This window comes from Ostreococcus tauri, assembly GCF_000214015.3.
Source record: "Ostreococcus tauri WGS project CAID00000000 data, contig chromosome 03, whole genome shotgun sequence".
Classification (NCBI taxonomy): Eukaryota; Viridiplantae; Chlorophyta; class Mamiellophyceae; order Mamiellales; family Bathycoccaceae; genus Ostreococcus; species Ostreococcus tauri.
This window is the reverse complement of record NC_014428.2, coordinates 720,308-742,097: the sequence shown is the minus strand read 5'-3', so window position 1 is coordinate 742,097 and position 21,790 is coordinate 720,308. Positions and strand designations below refer to the sequence as shown.

The 21,790-nt window shown below is 58.6% G+C and overlaps 14 protein-coding genes across 14 annotated transcripts; 6 read left to right on the top strand and 8 right to left on the bottom strand.

The window, feature by feature from the left end:
• Positions 1-48: 48 nt before the first annotated feature.
• OT_ostta03g04520 (RmlC-like jelly roll fold) lies at positions 49-1,278 on the bottom strand (the record flags this gene model as incomplete). Its single annotated transcript, XM_003078302.2, has 1 exon — positions 49-1,278. One exon carries the CDS (start codon positions 1,276-1,278, stop codon positions 49-51), a length of 1,230 nt encoding a protein of 409 aa, XP_003078350.2.
• A 463-nt stretch (positions 1,279-1,741) lies between these two features.
• Positions 1,742-2,594, bottom strand: OT_ostta03g04510 (Ribosomal protein L5, conserved site; the record flags this gene model as incomplete). Its single annotated transcript, XM_022984862.1, has 2 exons — positions 1,742-2,278; positions 2,592-2,594. 2 exons carry the CDS (start codon positions 2,592-2,594, stop codon positions 1,742-1,744), a joined length of 540 nt encoding a protein of 179 aa, XP_022838584.1.
• A 539-nt stretch (positions 2,595-3,133) lies between these two features.
• OT_ostta03g04500 (unnamed product) lies at positions 3,134-4,370 on the top strand (the record flags this gene model as incomplete). The annotated part of the gene is made up of 4 exons (XM_022984861.1): positions 3,134-3,166; positions 3,283-3,401; positions 3,624-3,777; positions 3,903-4,370. The coding sequence occupies 4 exons, from the start codon at positions 3,134-3,136 to the stop codon at positions 4,368-4,370; spliced, it is 774 nt and encodes a 257-aa protein (XP_022838583.1).
• Positions 4,371-4,632: 262 nt separating this feature from the next.
• OT_ostta03g04470 (Concanavalin A-like lectin/glucanases superfamily) lies at positions 4,633-10,308 on the bottom strand (the record flags this gene model as incomplete). Its single annotated transcript, XM_003078298.1, has 1 exon — positions 4,633-10,308. One exon carries the CDS (start codon positions 10,306-10,308, stop codon positions 4,633-4,635), a length of 5,676 nt encoding a protein of 1,891 aa, XP_003078346.1.
• A 191-nt stretch (positions 10,309-10,499) lies between these two features.
• OT_ostta03g04460 (Thioredoxin-like fold) lies at positions 10,500-11,168 on the top strand (the record flags this gene model as incomplete). The annotated part of the gene is made up of 1 exon (XM_003078297.1): positions 10,500-11,168. The coding sequence occupies one exon, from the start codon at positions 10,500-10,502 to the stop codon at positions 11,166-11,168; it is 669 nt and encodes a 222-aa protein (XP_003078345.1).
• A 276-nt stretch (positions 11,169-11,444) lies between these two features.
• Positions 11,445-12,512, top strand: OT_ostta03g04450 (unnamed product; the record flags this gene model as incomplete). Its single annotated transcript, XM_022984859.1, has 1 exon — positions 11,445-12,512. The coding sequence occupies one exon, from the start codon at positions 11,445-11,447 to the stop codon at positions 12,510-12,512; it is 1,068 nt and encodes a 355-aa protein (XP_022838582.1).
• Positions 12,513-12,617: 105 nt separating this feature from the next.
• Positions 12,618-13,352, bottom strand: OT_ostta03g04440 (NIF system FeS cluster assembly, NifU-like scaffold, N-terminal; the record flags this gene model as incomplete). Its single annotated transcript, XM_003078295.1, has 1 exon — positions 12,618-13,352. The coding sequence occupies one exon, from the start codon at positions 13,350-13,352 to the stop codon at positions 12,618-12,620; it is 735 nt and encodes a 244-aa protein (XP_003078343.1).
• A 339-nt stretch (positions 13,353-13,691) lies between these two features.
• OT_ostta03g04430 (G-protein beta WD-40 repeat) lies at positions 13,692-15,150 on the top strand (the record flags this gene model as incomplete). Its single annotated transcript, XM_022984858.1, has 2 exons — positions 13,692-14,743; positions 14,982-15,150. The coding sequence occupies 2 exons, from the start codon at positions 13,692-13,694 to the stop codon at positions 15,148-15,150; spliced, it is 1,221 nt and encodes a 406-aa protein (XP_022838581.1).
• Positions 15,151-15,263: 113 nt separating this feature from the next.
• OT_ostta03g04420 (unnamed product) lies at positions 15,264-16,880 on the top strand (the record flags this gene model as incomplete). Its single annotated transcript, XM_003078293.1, has 1 exon — positions 15,264-16,880. One exon carries the CDS (start codon positions 15,264-15,266, stop codon positions 16,878-16,880), a length of 1,617 nt encoding a protein of 538 aa, XP_003078341.1.
• Positions 16,881-16,958: 78 nt separating this feature from the next.
• Positions 16,959-18,086, bottom strand: OT_ostta03g04410 (WD40 repeat; the record flags this gene model as incomplete). Its single annotated transcript, XM_003078292.1, has 2 exons — positions 16,959-17,876; positions 17,961-18,086. The coding sequence occupies 2 exons, from the start codon at positions 18,084-18,086 to the stop codon at positions 16,959-16,961; spliced, it is 1,044 nt and encodes a 347-aa protein (XP_003078340.1).
• A 220-nt stretch (positions 18,087-18,306) lies between these two features.
• OT_ostta03g04400 (Uncharacterised protein GYD) lies at positions 18,307-18,780 on the bottom strand (the record flags this gene model as incomplete). The annotated part of the gene is made up of 1 exon (XM_003078291.1): positions 18,307-18,780. One exon carries the CDS (start codon positions 18,778-18,780, stop codon positions 18,307-18,309), a length of 474 nt encoding a protein of 157 aa, XP_003078339.1.
• A 64-nt stretch (positions 18,781-18,844) lies between these two features.
• On the top strand, positions 18,845-19,241 carry OT_ostta03g04390 (unnamed product; the record flags this gene model as incomplete). Its single annotated transcript, XM_003078290.2, has 2 exons — positions 18,845-18,988; positions 19,194-19,241. The coding sequence occupies 2 exons, from the start codon at positions 18,845-18,847 to the stop codon at positions 19,239-19,241; spliced, it is 192 nt and encodes a 63-aa protein (XP_003078338.2).
• A 287-nt stretch (positions 19,242-19,528) lies between these two features.
• OT_ostta03g04380 (Nascent polypeptide-associated complex subunit alpha) lies at positions 19,529-20,345 on the bottom strand (the record flags this gene model as incomplete). The annotated part of the gene is made up of 3 exons (XM_022984857.1): positions 19,529-19,977; positions 20,099-20,129; positions 20,310-20,345. 3 exons carry the CDS (start codon positions 20,343-20,345, stop codon positions 19,529-19,531), a joined length of 516 nt encoding a protein of 171 aa, XP_022838580.1.
• Positions 20,346-20,475: 130 nt separating this feature from the next.
• Positions 20,476-21,777, bottom strand: OT_ostta03g04370 (BRCT domain; the record flags this gene model as incomplete). Its single annotated transcript, XM_003078288.2, has 1 exon — positions 20,476-21,777. One exon carries the CDS (start codon positions 21,775-21,777, stop codon positions 20,476-20,478), a length of 1,302 nt encoding a protein of 433 aa, XP_003078336.2.
• Between the last annotated feature and the right edge of the window lie 13 nt (positions 21,778-21,790).

Genomic DNA, 21,790 nt, shown 5'->3' with positions numbered 1-21,790 from the left:
TTGTGGCTAGAAATTGTAATTGTTGTATTCATAAATAATGATTGATACTCACGCTTCGGGCTCGGGCTGAGAGCAGATGGAGGCACCGACTTGCGTCGCCTTGGCCCGCTTGCTCTCACCCAGTTGGGAGGTCATGCACTCTACGCTGAGCACGCGCTTTATCGTGTTGTCACTCTTCGGAGCCGGAACGGATCCGCCAAACTCGGCGAGTTCAATGTACTGCTTGTTCGTCACCGCGAACGCGCTTCCTCTAATCCGACCCGCAGCGTGAAGTTCCAATTCGTCGTCAACGAATCGAATGTCCAAGGTGCGCTGGTGCGTGTACAAGCCAGCATCTTGCATCGGCAAAACCCACGCAACATCGTCGCTCTCATTGTGGTGCGAGTGCCACCAGCCCGGAGGAGTGACGAAGACGCCGCCCTCGATCCAATCGCATCGAATGGGATCGATAATAAAGCCTTGGCTATCTATTTCCTTACCCATGAGGGTGTAAACGCCGGGCTTCGCGGCGACTGCAAGGTCGAGTGCGACAGAGTTGTGACGATGCGGTCGTTGCACGGTCTTTGCTGGGATGGAGTTCAAGAGCGACCACAGGACGTGAGTCAGCGTCTTCGTCTGAGAGCACGCCGAGTTGCCGAGCAATACACCGCATCGGTTGTTGCTCGCACCACTGTCGTGCTTAATTTCCTCGACCCGCTCCAGCATTTGCTCTCTGCGGTACAGCGTCGGTTCAAACTTCTTCTCGTCCGCGGGGCTCACGCCAAGGTATTGCATGAGCGGCTCATCATGCACCCAATACAGCGCCGCCCCGCCTTTCGCCTCCGCATCAATACACGCGTGCGTCACGCCACCCTTCGTCACCGGTAGCACGAACATGTCTCCCGTGGACCACGAAATCTTCCCGTGCTCGCTCTCGCTCTCGCCCGAGCCGCGAATGACGTAAAACGCCTGGGACGTCGCCTTCGCGCTCGTCTCGATTGACTCACCCTTCACGATGCGCACGAAGGACGCCATCAGGTTCGGTGACGTGCATGACTCCGTGATGTCTAAGAAATCGTTGATATCGAACGGAATCACTCGAGTCTCGCCGCTCTCGTGCAGATCCGCTGGGTGGACCAGAACCGGGATGGGTCTCATGTCCGGGTTAGCCGCGCTCCCGTACTCAAAAATTTCCGCCGTCTCGCGCCATTTCTTTTCCGTCGCGTCATCCTCCCTCTTCGACGCCGTCTCGGGCTTGGCGACGTCGCTAGGGACGGTCACGAGCGCCTCGGTTGCCATCTTGTTTGTTGCTCTTGAAAACGCGTGAGACACCGATGCACGCGTTCGTTCGTCGCGTGGGCGCGTGCGCTCGACGGATGGACGCGGGAACGGTGAGTGGAACCGCGGGCGTTCGTGGGCGAGCGTGTGAGTGCACGAGCGCGACGGTCTGTGCGGGCGTGTCGACGTCGGCGGGGCGGCGGTTCGAGGGGGGTGAGATAGGGGGGGTATCCACGAGTCGTGACTCATGGAATTGGAAATTTTGAAGAAACCTGGCGCAGGGACGCCCGGGAGGGAGAGCGCGAGTGAGGGTCATGGACGATTCAAACGGGGGTTCGGGGGATGAAACGGTGATTTTCGGCGAGACGGACGAGCTAGCGATGGTTTGAGTGAGTGTGGATACGACGAAACGTGAGACGATTGTCTTACACGCGTTTGTCGTGCTGACGGTTTCTATGAGCTACGGGAGCGAACTAGGAGCCGCTTAGGCGACAGCCTTGTTCAGGATGACGCCCTCGAACGTTTGTTGGAACCATCTCATCGCATCAGCCTTGGTAAGCTTGTGTTGCTTACCGATCTTCTTTTGTTGCTTACGCCGGCGGTGGACTCGGTAGCCCGGGCGCTCCAACACGACGTAGAAATCCATACCGTAGATCCCTGTGGACGGGTCGTACTTGATGCCGAGGTCAATGTGTTCGCTGATACCGAAACCGAAGTTACCCGTGGCGCTGAAGTTGCGCTTGAGGAGTTCGAATTCCTTCACCTTGAGCCCGCTCTCCAAAATTTGCATCGCCTTGTCCCGGTTACCAATGGTGACGTGCGCGGAGATCTTTTCGTTACGGCGAATGCCGAACGTGCGCACGGTGTAGCGCGCCTTGGAGAAGATCGGTTGCTGACCGGTCAATTGCTCCAACACCTTCGCCGCCTTCGTGAGGCGATCACCGCTCTCGCCAACGCAAATGTTGAGCACGAGCTTGTGAATGCGGATCGCCCGCATCGGGTTCTCAGACTTGTCCCCAGCCTGCACGAGCACGAGATCGATCATCGTCAGTCAATCCATTCGTGCGTTCTCGATCAAGCGTCGACCCAAACGCAGAAGCGATCGATCGAGAGGAAACATTCACATTGTTCGTTCCCGATCGCCTCTCACACAAACAGACCGTCGCGCGCGTCGACGCCGAAGGAAAACGATGCCGTCGTAGGGTTTTCCACGCTCTCGGACGGCGCCCGCGCGCTCGCTCTCGACGCGCGCACGATCGCGCTCGGCCCCGCGCATCGAACGGAGCCGAACGCATCATCTGCGTACTATCGCATCGCGTCGTTCGCACACGCACCATTGTCTACGTTTCCTCGAAGCGCGACTCGAAAAGGCGGATGCGGACGTCGCGGCGACGCGCAGGTTCGAGCTCGCGACGAAAACCAATCACCGCACGACTTTGATCGAGTCTGTTTGATTTCTTTGATTCGTGACTCATACGTTGATTCATAACTCGAAAGGGAGTCTCTCATCGCCGCACCTCGGGCATCGGACAATCGGCCGACCGAGAGGCCTTCTTCGCTGGCACGATGCCCCAGGGGAACGATGAAGCACAAAAATTGCTTCATATCGAATTAAACTCACCTTGTATACGGAGCTCCAAGAAAAAAGAAGCCCTGGGAAAACGCCGCGTGCTGAGTCATCAATACACAATCTCGCGCGTCGATCTGGTCTTTTTGATGAGTGATGACTCGCAACAAGAGTCTCTCAGGGCGGGAAAGTGGCCCCGTGACGCGGCACGAAAAGCGCACCGCGTCACTTCACGCCGCGCGTCGACCTTCACGTCCACGCTCTCCACGCTCACTCCGTAAGCAAAACACACAACTCTACTCTCTCAAAATGAACGACGCCACCATGTCTATGTCCGGACGCGTACGTCGTTCGAACGAACGCGCACGTGAGCGATCGCGATCGTGCGAGAATTCCGAGAATTGGGGTTGCCCTCAGACACGTCAGCAACTGACCACCTTGTCTTTCCCTTAACGTAGATCGTCGTCAGCGGCAACGGTTCCGCCGCGGAAGATTCTTTCAAGATCTCCGCCTCCGCGCCGATCTGCGGCGGCTCGGGCTCGGTGAGCCTGTGCGCCAAGCCGAACTACCGCCCGAGGTGCGATCGATGATCATTCGCGCGCGCAACCCCTCGAGGTCGACGCTTTTTTAATCGTTCACCGGTCTACGAGCGATCGCTTCATCATTCACGTTGAACGATGAACGAATTTGATGGGAATAATAGTTTTACAAACGACGCGCGCGTTCTCGATGCTCAATCGTCATCGACGCTCGAGGGGGAAGAAGAAAACTAACCGATGGCGACATGGAACAATCGCAGCATCTCCTCCAAGGGTGGGGTCTCGCACAACATCACGGCGGATGACCTCGTGGGTTTGTCTAACATGTCCGACTACGACATCTCCGTCAACAAGTCTGCGACGATCGCGGGCCAAGACTGCAACGTTAATCTCGGCATGAGCAACATCAAGACGGTACGGTTGAAAGCGCGATCTAGCTAGCACGGGGAGTCAAGTCAGCGCGCGCCCGCATGGCTCGGGACAAAAAAAATTTCAAAAATCAATGATACTGACGACAAATCGCGATTTTCATCTCACAGGGCCAAGCCGGTTCGCTTCAAATCAACACCAACGTCGAGGCCGTCGGCGATGTCACCGTGACGCTCGCGCAAAAGGGCTCCAAGGTTGGCGGTGACAAGCAAGACGCCGACCGCGCGTCTGTCAAGCTCAACTTGTCCGACAAGCTCAACATCGATGACGTCACCGCGTCCGTTGAGTACGATGTGCCGAGCCAAGACGCCACGGTTAACCTTGGCTACACCAATGGTGATGTCAAGCTCGGATTGAAGTCCAAGGTTAACACAAGCTCCCAAGCTGCCTCCCACAAGGCCACCGTCAACTACTCCGGCATCGAAGGCGTTGGCATTGCCGTCGAAGTCGACCAAGACATTGCGGGCAAGATGTCTGTCACCAAGGACAGATATGAGCTTCGTGTGCCGTTCTCCAAGGACGGTGGTGTGAACGCGGACGACGTCCAACTTCGCATGACCTGGAGCCAAGATTTGTAAGCGGTTTTTGCTGTGGATAAATTTTGTGTGTACCTTCTGTATCGCCAAAAAAACGTTCCTCCGGAGTTACAAAAAAGAGAGATCCGATATAACAAGAAACGCGGCTGATGTCGAGCGAGTTCGTTCTACTCTATCGTCGGTCAGCGTAAAGTTTCGCTTTGTTATGTGGACTTCAAATAATTAATAAATGTCGCTTGTTCCCTTCAAACGTGACGCGTGTGTGGAGAGGCTAGAATTACTAAATGGTTCACTAAAATTCTATTTACGTCGCGCACGCTTGCCTGATCGTCTGCAAATCGCGATCGACATAATCTAACTCGTGTATTCTAAACGCGACACGCTCTTGCGACCAAGAAACACCGTTATCGACGGAAGCGCGAACCGTAGTTTCGTGCTCGCCGTCGACGGTGATTGGCACCTCCACCAGGATCAACGCCGAGGAGACGAAGTGACCCCTCGCGGTGGCCGACGTTTCTTCGTGTTTAAACGATACCAATATTTCCCCCCCGTCCTGGGGTGATTTGAAATAAAGACCTCGTATGTGCAGAGGGTTACCCACTGCGTTTGAAACGTGCCACCATGCCCCTCCAAAGATGTCCAAGGCGGGCAACACGAATTTCTCAACTTCAAATGGCGTCTGGGGTCGACCCTCGTACACACTATGGGAGAGATCGCGTGTCATCGACGCAGCATCTTTCAGCGTAGTGCAATTACTCTCGGTGAAGGCTGGACGATAACCGTAAGGCGGTGGCACCGCGCTCACTGCGACGGATGATATCATTGGCGGCGGCGTGTACTGGAGTAAAAGTGGTGTAATCACGTCCTCGCCACCTCTAATCCCGATACCGAAAGACACGAACGCCAAGTTGGTACGGTAGCCCAACTGATCGAACATGTTTTTGATCGAACAGTCGTACACGTTCGAAGAAATCGCCTGAAACGCACCTAATACAAAATTCCTGTCGCCCTTGACGTAGCACTCATACAGAGCAAGCTGCTCGCTAGGAGAGGATAAACCAAACTGGGTTGCGAGCTGCTTCGCGTTGTTCACGTACTCATAAATGGTATCATCGTCTATAGACTTCATCATCTTGAGGCTATCCACCACAAATTCACCGTAATGCCCGGGATCTCCTTGAGTCACGGAGAAACGATACTTGTTGGCGTTGTACTTCCCGAATGCGGGCGAAATGCAGCGCACCAGCGATGTCGTCGACGTCTCGTTACTCGACCAACTCCAGTCTGCAAGGACTTGAATCGTTCCGAATCGGCATGATGAGCTGAGAAACGACGCCGTTCCATTCTTGGCAACGAGAGCAAGTTCACTTCCTCCTTGAGGATTCAGAAAGACGTGATCTTCTCTAGTAAACTCAATTGAAGTCGCCTCGGCATAAGAATTTGCGAGGACACTTGCGTTATTTAAACCGTGAAGTAACTTCACGTGAGACTTTGGGTCATTGTTTCGATCCACGGACTCAACCGCAAGGCGAGCGACAAGCTGTGTGACCCAGCCACTGGATTCATCCGGGAGGTACCAGCTCTCGGGATTTTCTTCGACTCTTGGCGCAAGACACTTCATCAATGCGCTGCTTACAAAATGTCCGAAAGTGGGATCATCCAACACCTCGTTCGGTTCTCCTGGCGCTACATGCAGAGAGCATCCATCACCTGGCAAAAATCCAGATCCGGAGACGGTGAGCGCCCATCCCCCATAAAGTGGACCGGTCACTCCAGCGGTGACGATTGTGCCTACATGCGCATCATCTCGAATCATCACACCGTTGTCATAATTGCCTGGAGAGTACACGTCATCCACATTCAACATGTAATTATCCACGAGTACGGCGTGGAAACCGGGAGTTGCCCCACCCACGCCGACGCCAGAACACAGAACGAGCTCTGACGAGAGATAACTGTTCACGGTGAGGTATGTTGAGTTCAATCGACACCGCGGGCTGAAACTTGGAAAATCGGATCCAACGGCGAATAGTAGGTTCGCTGTGGGTACTGCGAAGAGTTGCCTTGGGAAAATGTCCGTAACAATCGGTTGAGCGACGTAATCCAGCTCTCCTGAAGATGAGAGAAGCGTCAACTGGGAAAAAGATGTAAACATAGATGACGCGAACAGCGAAACGAAAAGTGGCACACTCGTGGGGGTTGCCCTCGGCGCGGCTGGGGCGACGCATTCAAACGTCTCGGATTCATTGTATCTAGCCGAAATTGGTCTAACAGTGCCAAACGCGCACGCTACGTCTGTCGACGTCACTCGACCAGAGTCGTGCTTGACCCTGACACTGGACGTATCTGGTTCATCAAAAATTGCGGTTATCGAGAGTACGCTCCCACCCAATTCTGAGACGCTCGTGAGTGGCTCGTCAAGCCCAAAATGCAAGTCGTAGCTCGACACCACTACCTCGATCCATCCAGTTTGGTAGCTCCAAGCTTCATCGCCATATAAATATACTAGAGCAATCTCAACCGATGTTCTGGCTTCAGCATTTTCCATATCTGCTCGCGATCTGGTGGGAAACTCGCATTTCATCAACGTGTCCGAGATAAGTTCGGCGTCTGTGTAGAGAGACTCGCTAGATGACCCGTACCGAAACGCACACTTTGGAGCTCCGTTGACAAAATTTGTGTCGATCGACGGAGAGAAACCGTAACCAGTGACTGTTAGAATGCCACCGAGAGCCTCATCGATCGCTGCTGGTAACATATTCGTGATCTCACCACGGCTGAAAGTAAGACTCGGAGTGTCGTACATTGGGACCTCATTCACGGCGTACGATACGTAATTAGCATCATAAGGCCTGGTTGTAGCGTTTTCGATATGGTAATCGACCGTCGTCTCGCCTGTACAACAGCCAAGGGAATAGTCACAAAACACGGGCTGCACAACCGCGACGTCGTGTGCCACATCCGGCGGAAAACATAAGACCGCCGTGTCTGAGATCACATCCGCCGGCGATGTTCGATTTCCAGCGCTCGACGAACCGAATATGCAAACGGCATTGAGTCCGTCAAATTTAGACACGGAGTCTGAGCCCCAGTCGTAGCCCGCAGCCGACGATGGGTGTTTAAAACGTTCACCAATCAGCATCACTGTGTTCTGAGGACTGTACAAGTTTATCACGGGCGGTGTGATGGCGCTCACGAAAGCGCACTTGAACATACGGGCATCTATCCATTCGGCTGCTGTTAGAGTCCAAGTTGCTGAGCTACCAGCATACCTATCAGACACGGACAAACCACATCCAGCATCAAAGGGGACATACGAGACCAAACCTGTCTCACTCCCAGCCATGAAGCGTTCCATGTTGGTGTGAATATCCTCAATCGACCTAGCCACGGACCAGTATCGCACCTCGTCGATGGAGAAGCCTGCAATACCAGAGCCACCGATGATTCCGTGAGGCATGTTGAATCCGACGCTAGTGAGCTCACTGTGGAAGGCTCCATTCACGACCAATCGAAGATTTGCGCCTGGAGCGCTGTAAGCTGTTGGATAGCTGCTTTCATACATCACGAACGCCAGGTGCACCCACGTTCCAAGTGGAGCGAGGTAATTAAACGTTCCTCCACTGACCCCACTGGGAGGTACAATGCCAACCTTCCCACTCGCTTCGCTCATTTCAAGCATGATCGCACTGCCATCGCTTGGACTCGCAAACAGGGTTTGAGCGGTGAGCCACACGTCGCGACGCACCCATGCCTCGATTGTCCAAGGTGGAGTCACGGTAAGCGCTGATGAAGACTTGATCTTGGGTTCGGCACCCTCCGTCGCAGTAGCAACAGGGATCCGAACAGAACGACGATGCGACGGAGGACAGCTGTTCGCACCTGACTCAAACGTCCTCCTGGTAGAAGCAGTGACCGTCTTATCGGTCCGTTCAAAAAAGGAGTGGGAGAAACCGCGCACTAAAAGGAAAGCAGTGGCTGTTGACGCGCTTATTGACCCCGACGGTGAAGTGTGTGAATTCGTTGTGATATCAACTCCCGTCGCACCAGTTGACTCGCTTGTCGTTCCATCCCATCCACGGAATGCAAACGACACCATGAACTCGTCCTCAAGCGACGTGAACGTTGGAACGAACCTGACCCGCTCGTTCGATTCGGCTTTGAGTATCAGCGCATTGGTCGTGCTCAACGCACCGTTGGTGTCAAAGTTCGTCCAGGACGCACCTGAATCTGTTGAAAATTGCCATGTCCCTCGTGTTTGATCGCTTCCCACCACTGCAACGCCATACGGAACAGTTCGCAATGAAGGCTGAGCGTCGCAATCCAACACGTGTGCATCCAAAAAGTCGCGCACAGTTGTGCCCATGTTGGCAGCATCTGCAATATGAATGGGTGTCAACTCGTAGGCAGCAATCAAGCTCAATATAGGGGGACTGTTCGTCCATGTGACGGTTATGTAAGAGTGCGCAGGAAGATCAACGACCTTCGTGAGATCTGTCGTGCTCGTCGACGGCTTCAAATCAAATCCAAATGTGCTTGATAACGCATCGCCTGTATACGTGCACACCGTCGGCGTGAATCTGAATCCAGTGGTAGCATCTGATGGAGATACCAGCGTATTGTTCGCCAAAGGCACTGTTGGTGCGGATTCGAGAGCTAACACACCACCAACGATTCCGCTCACCTCGTACGCCGTAGGCACTAACGATCCATCGCTCGGCACCGATGCGAGCGTGATCGCCCCCGACGCAGTTTGAGCTCCTGATGTCGTCGTGGCGTTCAAACGAGAAGCATCTGGAACCCTCATCATACTCGCGAGCTGCACAGCCATCGTTCTGCTGGCAGCCGTCGCGACATTACCGGCGTTGTCTGTAGATCTAACTAATAACTCATACGTCCCATCTGCGAGTGTTGCGAGATTTGTCAGGGTTACAGTCACGTTTTTGTCCGTGGGACTCCCCGAAAACGCGGTGTACGTCATCCATGTGTGTAAGGGTGAAGGATTCGACGCCCCGTTATCCACACGCGTGAACTGCGTCTCGATCTTCTGCAGTCCTGACTGAACGTTACTGTTCACCACATCCACATCTGTGCTTGATACGACGTACGACACGGTATCCATCGACGGATTAGCACCATCCGCCAATCCACTGACGAATGTCACCGATGGATTCACGTTATCTATGGTGTACGTCACAGAAATTTGGTTCACGGAGGACTCCGTTAGCAATTTCCCGGTGTAACTTTCAATGGATACTGCTCTAAAGGTGAATTCGTTGACCCCGTAACTCGGCGTCACGTTCACCGAACTCGTCCCGGTCGGCAATCTTGTGTAGGTTTTGATGTAATCGTTCGTCGTGCTGTACTCGAACTGAACGTAAGCTGACGACGGCCGCGATGACTGCATGTAGAATGTATTTACTGAATTCGACGTCCCGTAGGTTGAAGGCGTCGCGTACGCCGAGTCCCACTCCACCGTTAGTGGATCTTCTATCACCCAGTTGTAAACTTCAGGGGTATTACCAGGCGTATTATCTCCTCCTAAACCTCGCACCTTGAACTGATGCTGTCCCACCGTCAATCCAAAGTACCACACTGGCGTGGCGCCGCAATACGCCCACGCGCTCCCGTCCAGGCTACACTCCCTCCCACACAAATCGCACCGAGCTCCGTTCACGTCGTACACGACGAAATCAAACGAGGCGTAATTCTTCGTCGACGCCGGCTCGAGCTTGTCGCACACGATCGTGTTCGTCGAATCGTTCGGCGAGCACCGCCCTCCCGGAACGCTCTTGTAATCCAAAACCGCCTCCGCCGCCCCGTTCGTCGCCCCCGAGAGCGGGGCCCCGGTGGACACCGCCGCTCGCACCCCCACAACCCTTGAAATCACCGCGATCGCGATCGCGAACGTCCAGGGCGCGCGCGAACGCGCGCGAACCCCCGCGGCTCCTCGGGCCGTTGCTCGACCGGGACGCGCCATCTCCCCCGTTCGCGTCGTCCACGAACCTACGCTCGACCTGAACCTCTCGTTAAATCACACCCACGGCCCGCATCTTCCCACGGACGCGATTTCACGCGCGCGCGCGTCTCACAGCGCGCGCGCGAGTGCGGAACGTGACGGAATTCAAAGCTCTGTGACAAAAATTTTCGTCAGACGACGACGCTCGTGACATGCCCGCGATCGATCTTCGCGCGCGCACGCGCAACGCGAAGCCGAGACACGACGCGCGCGTTGATTTTTCCCACCCGCCGCGGTCGACGAAACAGAGCGAGGCGTCGACGAGCGACTCGGAGGAGGCGAGGCGGAGGAGACTCCTGGGCGAGGCGCTCCTGCGGCTCGACGCGCGCGTGTTCGGGGCGCCTTGGTGCGAAAGATGCCGACAGCAGAAGGAATTGCTCGCGGAGTTGATTCCAAAGAAGTGGTCTAGATTGTACGTCGATTGCGGGCGGGCGTCGAGGTGCTTGGCGTGCACGAATTGTAAGACGACGCCGACGTGGCGCGTCAACGGACGGCGATACCCGGGAGCGTTCGACGTGGACACGTTGACGGAATTAGTCGGCCTACAGGCCCAGGGATCGCGGCAGGAGGTGACCGATCGGGTTATTGACGCCGTTGACGCGGGTGACCCGCTCGGTGGGCTTAAACTCGGAGATCTACCCGTGGGCGGACGCGACAGGCGCCACGCTCGAAGGAGCGGATGGGCCAAGCGCGCCGCGGTACGGCTCGCCTCGCTCGGACGGGGTAAGTTTTGGTGCGAGTTCGGGGAGTTATTCACCGAGTCTGTCGCCGACGTCGCTAGACGAGCCGCCAAGGAGGGTCGGGCGCTCGCACCGATGTGAGACGTCGACCGCGACGTCTCCGCTCGGAGCGTCCCGAGCGGTGACGCGGTAATCATTCAACAATTCTAATCCATCGTCCCTCGGCATCCGCACACCCCCCCGCGCGCCCCGGTGATGGGGTACAGCAAAGAACAACTCCGACGCCGCGAGCGTCTCCATCGCTTCGCCGTCCGTCGCGGTCGCGGGTGCGGCGCCGTCGTCACGTTTGCGTTCTTTACGATTTTTTTGCTCTGGATGCAAACAACCGCGCGCGCGGGGCGCGCGTACGACCCAGCGATGGACGCGAAGTGCGTTCGAGCGCTGTCGATGGCGCAGAGGGAGTTCTTTCAGCGACGGGCGTGCGAGTACGACACGTCGAACGCGAAGGCTGATTTCATCGCGGCGGAGTTGGCGCTGACGGTGAGGAAGCGACACGCGCCGGGACCGTGTGTGGTGATGACGTTGGGGTTACCGCGAGTGACGCGCTCGGCGGGGGATGTCGGGAGCGTGGAACCGTCCGTGGGCGTCGACGGGGGATTGGCGGCGAAGATGGGGTCGTGGGTGACTTCGATGGTGGACGCGGGCGCGTTTGAGTGCGAGACGCGGACGTTCGTGGACGAGAAGGCGGTTGACGCGCTCAGGAGCACTTTGTACAAGAATGGATTCGATAACGTCGCGGTGGAAAAGTTGTGGAACGAGCGCAAGGTTGGGAAACAGCTCGACGAAGAGTTTGAGGAAGCGAGGAAGAGATCGCCGGATGCGAAGCACGTCGTCCTCATCAACGACGCACAACGCTCGAGGTCGCAATTCGCGAGGTTTCGAAAAGGACTTTCCAGTGGTAAGGTGAGCACGATAATTTGGCGTCGAGAGATCACCAGCAAGACGCAGCGGAAGGCGTTGGTGAAGGAGATGCAGCTCGTGTCGCGTTTCGGATACTCGGTCTACATCGCGGGCGCGGGCGTGGATGCCGAGGGCAATGCCACGCCGACGGCGTATCTAAGAGTCGATCACGGGGCATGGGATGACGTTTTCGCGACGCCGAACACCGGGATCGAGCTCACGATCGTTGCGGTTCAGCAAGACGACAAGTTCAAAACGCTTCTTGACGGAACGTTTGGCCTTTGTCCCACGAAGGCGACTGCGAGGAATAAGAACGAAAGTTTCGGTCCGAGCTGCGCGTGTGATGAAGGTAAGTTCGTGACGGCCCCTGTTGGCACGCAGTGCTCATTAAAGAGCCGTATGGGGTCGAAATCGTATTTCAACTGGTTTTGGAGTTTCCTGAGCGGGCGAACGGCGGACGACGTCGAGGGTGTCGCCGAGCTCGACGCGATGCTCGAACGAAACGGAGAGCTCTGGCGCAAGTGATTTCGTGTTGCTATTAAAACAATTGCATGACTTTCACATCGAACCGCACGCGCGATTCGCGATGAGTTGTAATTTTATCCCCGCGCTTGGCTGTCGAGGTGCCCACTAGCGACGTCCTCGGTGCAAGTTTGCGAGTTCTAAAATGTCCAATTCGTCTTCTGGCGACCACTGCTGCACACCCTTCACCTCTGGAACGTAATGCATCAGCATGTTCTCGATACCACTCTTCAGCGTCACGCTCGAGGACGGGCATCCATCGCAGGCTCCCATGAGTTGCACGGAGACCACCCCGGTCTCCTGGTCGTACGCCTTGAACACGATGTCCCCACCGTCCTCCGCGACCGCCGGTCGAATCCTCGTCTCCAGCAGCTCCTTAATCATCGCCACGACTTCATCGTCATCCTCCTCGATCGCCGTCCCGTGCCCCTCCAAAGAGGCCTCGTCCACGACGGCTTCGCCGCTCGCGTAAAAATCCATGATCGCCTCAAACGTCCTCGGCTTCACCGTCTCCCAATCGTGATCCGCATCCTTGGTCACCGTGATAAAATCCACGCCAAGGAACACATTCGTCACGCCGTCGATCGCGAACAACCTTCGCGCGAGCGGCGACACCATCGCCTCCCGCGCGCTTCCAAAGTTTCTCGACCCCTCCGCGTAGACGTCCCGTCCCGGTTGAAACATCAACGACTCCGGGTTCGGCGTCGCTTGCGTCTGGACGAACATCGTTCGACACCGTCGAAGAAAATTCCATCCCGACGCATCGCTCGCCGACGCCGTCGCCGTGCGTCGACCGAGCGATCCGTCGCGACCGATGCGCGCGCGCGTCACCGATGTCGTCATCGCTCGAACAGCCACGCCTCGCGACGCCGCGCGGGCGCTGTCGCACCCTCGACGGGCGCGACGCACCGCGCGTTCGATCGTCCGTCGCATCGTCGGTCGTGCACGCGCTCGGGCGTCGCGCGCGGCGCCGTGTGCGGGGCTTTCACGATGCGCCCGACGTGGCGCACGACGCCGACGCGCATTCCTCGACGCGCGCGTCGAGCGAGACCGCGCGCGCGCGACACCGCGCGCGCGTCGCCCGCGCGCGCGTTCCACGACGTCTCCACCGCGCGTTCGCGTCCGAGGTGACGGATTCACTCGGGATTCTCCTCGCGCGCGCCCGCCGCCGGAAAGCGCGCGATGGACGCGAACGCGTCGATGGAGGACCCGGACGTGGAGAGCGATGAAGCGTTCGTGGATTTGAACTCGGCGGAGTACGAGGAGATGGCGGACCTGGACGAGGACGACGAGGCGCCGATGTCGTCGGACGACGAGGAGGATGTGACGGCGGCGGATGACGCGGAGGACCGGGACGAGTGCGGGACGGAGACGGTGACGCCGGATCGAGACGATGCGGAGTTGGTGATCGATGCGCACGCGGCGTCGGTGTTCTGCGTCGCGTGGTCGTCGTTGACGGATGAAGCGACGGTGGCGACGGGTGGTGGGGACGATAAGGGGTACCTGAGACGAGGCGCGGCGAGCGTCCCGCTCGGCGGGCACGAAGAGAGCGTGTCGGCGTGCGCGTTCAGCGGAGACGGGGGATTGCTCGCCACCGGTGGGCTCGAGGGACGGGTGTGCGTGCACGATGGGAAGAGTGGTGAACTACTGAGATCGCTGGACGGTCCAGGTGGTGGGATCGATTGGTTGTCTTGGCATCCGCGCGGACGCGTCGTGCTCGCCGGGAGCGAGGACTTCACCGCTTGGATGTGGAACGGGGACGACGGGGCCCTCATGCAGGTGTTCACGGGGCACAGCGAGCGTGTGTCGTGCGGTGGATTTACGCCAGACGGGAAGCAAGTCGTCACCGGTTCTTACGACGGCTCGCTTCGCGTTTGGCAACCGCGCACTGGGCACTGCGAGCACGTTTTCCGCGGGCATCCTTTTCACGACGGTCCGCTCACGTGCGTCGCGTTCCACCCCACGAATCAAGGACTGAGCATCACTGGGAGCGAAGATAATACCGCACGTTTAGTGAACATCGGCAATGGGAAGGTTTTGGCCCCGCTCGCCGCGCACACGGAGACCATTGAGGCGGTTGGATTTTGCGATGTCATGCCGCTCGCCGCGACGGGCTCCATCGACAAACTCGCCATCATCTGGGACACTAACACGTGCCAATCCCGGGGATCTCTCGCGCACGATGGTGCGGTGAGTCAATTAAAGTGGATCCCGAACACGATGATGCTCTATAGGTGCGTTCAAACGACTCGTCGCGTCGCGCTTGATTCCGCAGCATAAGGGCCTCGCGCGTCTCTTACATGACGCGCGTAGGTGGACGTACCGCTGCGAACATTACTCGCCCCGTCTCGTCGACATCATCGAGCGCGGGCGCATTCCATCGCCATCGCTTACGTCGTCGAGTGGGCCACATCCCATCCATCAACAACTTGCAGCGCCGACTGACTCTTCTCTCGTTCGTCCGCCTCGCAGCTCCTCCGTCGACGGCGCCGTCCGCCTCTGGGACGCTCGCTCCAACACCTGCGTCCGCGACGCCCGCGGACACGTCAAGGGAATCCTCGACTTCGCTTTGAGCCCCGATCACGCGCGCGTGATCACCGCGAGCGATGATTGCACCGCGCGTGTCTTTAACTTTCAATAACATCCGAGCGCGCCTCGTGGACGCGAGACTTCACCCACCGCACACATCGACGCACGCATCGACGGTCTCCGCCGCGTACGATTCACCCGATTTACATGCACGCAATCTCGTAAATGCCGTCCAAGCGCCGAGACGACGTCCAGCGGCGTCTCCACGCCCGCGCGCTCGGCGCGCGCTCCGCCGCGCAGTCCAATTCCAGAATCTTTCGCGCCGTCCCCCCGCGGCTGTGCGTCCCGGTCGAGCGCGTCGTCGACGCCCCGCGACGAATGCTCGAGTGCGTGCTCCTGGGATTTCTCTCGAGCGGCGATCACGTGGTGAGCTACAGAGAGACGGAGCGCGGCGGGTGCGAATTGGAAATCTGGTCGTTTCAACCGAACGCGCGCGCAGAGTTGATCGCGACGACACCCTTGTTCGATTGCGACGGGTTCGGGGAGTTACATCGCGGGAATGGTGGAGGCATGCGCGATTCGGGGGCGTTGGAGGGGGTGATGGGTCCGAGAGATCCGGGCGGGGGAATACGAGTGCACGTGTGCGAGAGTTGGGACGGATCGACGCTGATCGCGCACGGCGAAATCAGGAGCGGTTCGAGCGAGGAATTTCCGGGAAGGCGACCGGCGAAGCGGTGTGCGGTGACAGTGCTACCGAACCCGGCGAGCGTGCGGCGAGGGACCTCGATTGCGGCGACGCACATGAGTTACGTGAGCGCGGCGCATTCGCCGTTTCATCCGAGTTGGAGCGGGCTGGCGCCGGCGGCGACGCCGAGGGAGAGGGCGTTGGACATTCGCTATAGTGAAGGAGGCCCTGAAAGGGAGGACATAGATGATCCGTACGCGTTTCATGATGAGAGCGAGACGAGTCCGAGGCGGAAGTCACGGAAATCTGACGTTGTTCGACATTTGGTGGATAGCGGGAAATTCACGCTGAACACCGCTGACGTGCTCCTGGCGGTAGACGTCGCGACGGCGACGTTAAATCCGAGAGATCCTCACGATCGATCACTCATGGAGGCACAGTTGCCGTCTAATATGGGTGTGAGCGTCACGCCCGCGTGTCACTCACCCCTGGTGACATGGCACGGGGTCTATGTGAGCGATCACTTGAGCATCGATAACGAGGACGTGTACGTGGAGGACCAAGGCGCGCTCGGAGATACCGCGCCGTATGTCTACGTATCGGCGCTTCCAAGCTCGGTGCGCGTGTGTATAATCACTCCCTGGATCGCGCTCGAGATGGAAAAGGTTCTCAAGTCGTCCCTGAGAGCTGCGTTGGACTTCGGATTCAGCGTGCGCGACTACGAGCTTCTTCCTCTTCAGAACTGTCTCGCCGAGACGAGCGGTGAGGAACCGAGTATGCTCGTTGCCATGCTGAGCGTGCTCGCGCCGAGCTCGTGGAACCATCAACCGACGTGTCCTGGTCGAATGCGCGTCGTGGTCACTCTCATTGAGCGTCGTCTTGATCGCACTCCGGGTGGAGGACAAGTCGTGTACAGCCACGAGCTCCCGGTTCACGCTGAGGGAAAACAACCGACTCCGGCGCTATTGAACGCCGCTCGTGCGCACATCATGCAAGTGCGTAAATCGATCATGATTCCAACGCCTCGTTGGACCCGAAACGCGTCGACGATGACGAACACAAATGTGGTAACGCACGGCACTTCAGCGTCGACCATCAAACACCCGACGTTGCCAGTCGCGATCGTCGGCTACGGTATTAGCGCGACGCGAGAGTGAGAGGGTGAGAAAATGAATGTACGATACGTCACCAATACGATAGCATAGCGAATAGTTTCTTCCATTGTGATAATACAATCATTTGCTTCCCATGGTGAAACCCTTGGTTACGGACCACAGTCTAACTGTGCCCTTTGGATCGTCACCCCCGTACGCGAGCACGAGTTCTTTGGGATGAAAAGCGACGGCATTCGTCGCGACTTCGGTTTTGATTTGTGCCATACACGATCCAGTCTTCACATCGGCTATGTCGATGAACATGTCCTCTGACGCCGAGGCAATGTAGGCGCTGTCGTGACTGTACGCCAGCGCACGAATGGGCCAATCCAGACGCACGACTGTGTCGTAACACATCAACTCCTCCGTCGCCCACAAACTCACGATAGCATCAGCGGCGCCCATGGCGAAATACTTCCCAGTGGGATCCATCTCGATGCAGTAACACCCTCCGTTGTGAGCGAAGTGCGATGACGCGTGCGTCAGCGCGCCCGTGGAGTCGTCAAACGAAAACTTCTCCATCTTCCCCTGTCCCGTGGCCAGCATGAACTTCTTCCCACTCACGTCCCACGTCATCGCGTTCACTTCGTACTCAAACTTTTGTTCCCACACCACGTTCATCGTCGTCGCGTCGATGATCTTCACCGCCTCCGCCGTGCCCACGGAGCAGTGTCGCCCGCTCGGCGACCACGCGCACGCGTATCCCGCCTCCTTCAATTCGATCGTCGACGCGCACTTCCCGCTCTTCACGTCCCAAAACTTAGCCGTCTTATCAGTGCTCACAGTGAGCGCTCGATCACCGTTCGCGCTCGCCGGATCGTACGCCACCTGTTCCGCCGAGGACGCGTGTCCCGCGAGCGCGCTCGCTCGCGTCGCCGCCTCGACGTCGTAGATCGTCACCTCACCGTCGCCGCACGCCGCCGCGAGCCACGCGCCATTCGGACAAAACGCCAACGATCGCGTCTTCGCCCCCGCGCGTCCCGGAAGCGCTCGCGTGCGCTGCGAATCGAAAACATACTCGGGTCAGTGTCCCGAAGCGAGTCAACAACGCACATCTCTTCACGCGTGCGCGCGCGAACGCACCGTGTTCACGTCATCGAACGGGTGCTTCGTCGGCGGGTACTCCCCGGGATTTGGCATCCACATCCCTTCGAGCGCGAACGCGGTGTCGTCGACGACGCCGTACGGACGGTGCGGGAGGTCATCCATGAGGCGTTCGAGCGCGGCGCGGCGCGCTGTGCGGACGCGACGCGCGATCGAGACTCGAGACGTTCGATTGAACGCGAGCGCGCGTCGACGAGGAATCGAGGAAAAATCAATCGCACGCGATGGATCGCCGACGCGCGCGCGCGATGAAGGAGGACATGACTTACAAAACCGCGCGCGTCTCCGCGTCCGCGCGTCTCGCGCTCCGAATTCGCCCTCGCGATCATTTCAATCGCTTCATCACCTCCCTCGCCGCCCTCGCGCTCGTCGCCGCATCGCCGCTCGACATCAACTTGGTCGTGCACTCACGTTCCGTTCCCAACGACTGCCTCAACAAGCACGTGAACGTTCTCGAGTCGTGATTCTTCGGAAACGCGTAAATCACCACCCCGTCGTGATCCCCCGTCTGCGTCACGTAGAACGACTTCAGCGATCCTCCCAGCATACCGATCAATCGCGCGATGTGTCGCTCCTGCGCCTCCGCGCTCTCCATCTTCGTCGCCGCCTCGTTTCTCGCCAGCGTGAACACCGTCATGAATGTCGGTTCCGTGGGTTCGAACCGCGTGTGCGTCTTCGGCGCGTACGCGAGCTCCTCTTCCTCCGCACCGAGCCCACCGTGTCGCGCGCGCGCGATCGCTCGCGCGTTCGCCGCGGACGACGTCACATTCCGCGCCCGTCGCGCGCACGCTCGGAGCATGGCGCGGAGATGTGCGGCGCGATCGTCCGCATCGACATCACTCGACACTTCGCGACGACGACGGATGACGTTCTGCGCCCTGAACGCCGCGTTCGCGCTCGCGTGCGCCGCGTTCGGCGGCGCCGTCGTCGCGTCGGCGAAGAGCGGGGCGTCGAGCGCGAGCGCGCGCGGGCGGGACGGGACGCGCAGGCGCGAGCGGGCGATCGAGGTGCGAATGGGACGACGACGACGCGACGACGGCGCGATCGGGCGGTGCGGGCGGTGGGGGGGGGGTAGGGCGACGTCCAGGGGGGGACGCGCGATGCGAGGGACGAATGGGGTGGGCGGTGGGGTGTGAATGGGGGGATGAGACGACGCGCGGGCGGGCGGATAAGAGACTGACGGGAGACGCGCGGGACGATTGTGACGCGCAGGCGACGAGCGAGGCGAAGGCGGTGAAGGGTAAGAAGGGTAAGAAGTGAGATTGATCGCGCGGTCGGATTTATGGATGGTTGATCGAACGATGGGTGGGTCGGAGGGACGCGCGTCGAACGAGGGTTGGTTCGGGGTCAAAAGCGCGGCGCGCGACGGCGCGTCGCGAACGTTGTAATAACGGAACCGCCGAAGATTAGTTACTACAATGCGACTTTTGTATCGCGCGTAAACATCCCCTGCGTGCTCGGTTGATCACCCACTTCACAAAACAACTCTTTCGCAAACGAGCGAGAACAGACTCGACGCGAGAGCTTTGTCTTCTCCTCTCGCCCGCTTACATGGTGAGGTCCATGATGGCGGAAACGATGTCACCCGGGTTCGCTCGGAGCGCGGTAACAGCCTTAGCGCGGCTCACGTTCGCTTGCGTCATCACGAGCTCGATGTCCTTGGCTTCAATGCCAGTCTCATCCACATCACCTTCCTCTTCGGCGGTCTCCAGCGTCGGAGCCGCCTCCACGGCGCCCGCGGCGGGCGCGCCAGCCTTGAAGGCATTCTTCAACGCGGCGGCCTGCGCGGCCAAATCCTCCATCTTCGCCTCACCGAAGATGACGTACGAGTCAGAGCCTTCGGCGTGGTACACGTCGGGTTGGTTGATGACGAACATCGCCTGCTTGCTCTTGCGAAGCGTCACGCGTTGAACGTCCTCAAGCTTTTGAAGACCGAGCTTTTCCATCGTCTTGCGCGCCTTCTTCTCAGCCTTGCTCATCGTGTGATCATCATCATCTGCATGGATGCGAGACACCTCGTCGTCAGTCTGTGTTCTCGCTCGTTCGCGCCGCGCGCTTCGCTCGCACAGGTTAAAGGTGCAAACCAATTCAGCAATAATCGCCGTCCTTCTACGTACCTTGTTCATCTTCCCCATCGGTGTCGACCTCCTACGATTGGTAAAATCACGCTTCATCAGTCCGGCGCCCTCGCGTTGGAGCTTTCCACTCGCGCGTGCGTCGATGGGCGTCCGATCGCGTCCCGCGACGCCTGCCGAAACCCTATTCTGCGTAATCCACGCGCGCGCACGCCTCGCGCGCGCGACGACGGCGACGAAACCGCTGACGTACCTCGAGGTCCGGAACCTTTTCTTCTTCCGCGGACATCGTTTCTCGTGGCTCACGACGTGTCGCTGCGGCGCGGCGTTGAAAGAGGGACTCGTCCAGGGCGAGCGCGAAGGTGGAGCGAGGAGAGGTGCACACAATACGGGAGCCTGATTGGAACGCGAGGAATACGTTAACACCGACGCAATTCGCCGCTCAGCGAGGCGGCTAAGACGTCGAAGGGGGTGAAGATGGGGTTCTCCGAATCATTTTTCTCGTACGCTCCCGGCGCGGATGCGCTGAGGCGAACGGTGAAGTCGGCGCGATCGCTCTCGTCCACGCGCTCGGCGCCGCCGACTTCAAGGAGTTCCTCCATGACTTCACAAACACTCTGGGGGCTGGAGACGAAACCGTACTCGGTGTTGTCGATGAAAACCTTTTTGCCCCTGAACGGAGACACCTTGGTCTCCTTGAGTTTGCACATGGTCTTGTACCCGTGCTCTCGCTCGAACTTTTTGTCGCGGACGAGCCACGGGCGCGTCGTGAGAAACGTTCCTTTTCCCTCCTTGGCCGACGCGTCGATCCACGACGATTTCACAATGGGACAGTGATTCAATGATGCTATCATGACGTTTCTCGTGCGTTTCAGCGGCGCTTCGGTGACGAAGACGTTGCAATCGCGCACGGAGTCCACGACGATGCCGCCGAGCTTGGAAATTTTGCGACTCATGTGTTTCATTTCTCTTTCACTGTACCCGGTGCTGAGTTTGACACGCACCTGCGCGTCCGGTACGCCATCATCGCACGACGAAAACCCAGCCGACGTATTATTCACTTTCTTCTTCTTCTTCTCCTCCTTCTCCAGCTTTGTCTCCGCGGGCCTCGTCGTCGGTCTCTGCGAGTCGCACGCGAACGGCGAACGGCACTGGGTCGGGGCGCTGATTCGAAAACTCTGCCGCAATGGCTCAACGCCTTCATCCTCACTCTCGTCCTCGTTCGCATCGTCCTCGTTCGCGTCCGCCTCCTCCTTGACGACCGTCTTCCGCGCGCGCTCTGTCGGTTTTTCCGTCGCGCGTCTCGCCACCACCCCCTTCGCAGCCGCGCGTCGCTTCGGTCGAACCACCCGCGCGTCCGCCTTTTCCCGTTCCTCCGCGGCTTTCAAAGCCATCTCACCGTCCATCGCTAGCACCGCGTTCGCGTCGTACGCGCTCCACGCCGCGCCGAGGCGTCTCGGCGCGTCGTCGTCCACCGCCATGTCCAAATCACTCTCGCTCTCGCTCTCGCTCAGCGCCTTCACCGTCGCGACGCGGTGTCCGTCACCATCGCTCGTCGACGCGCTCGCGCTCGATCTCGATCGCGCGTCGGCGATCGCGGGCGACGCCGCGCGCGCGCGCGTTTCGTCGTCGTCGTCGTCAGGACCGTTGAGCGAGCGAGACGATCGCGACGCGTCGCCCGCGCGCGCGCCCGGCGACGCCGAGAACGTCGATCGCGACATGACGTCGCGTCGA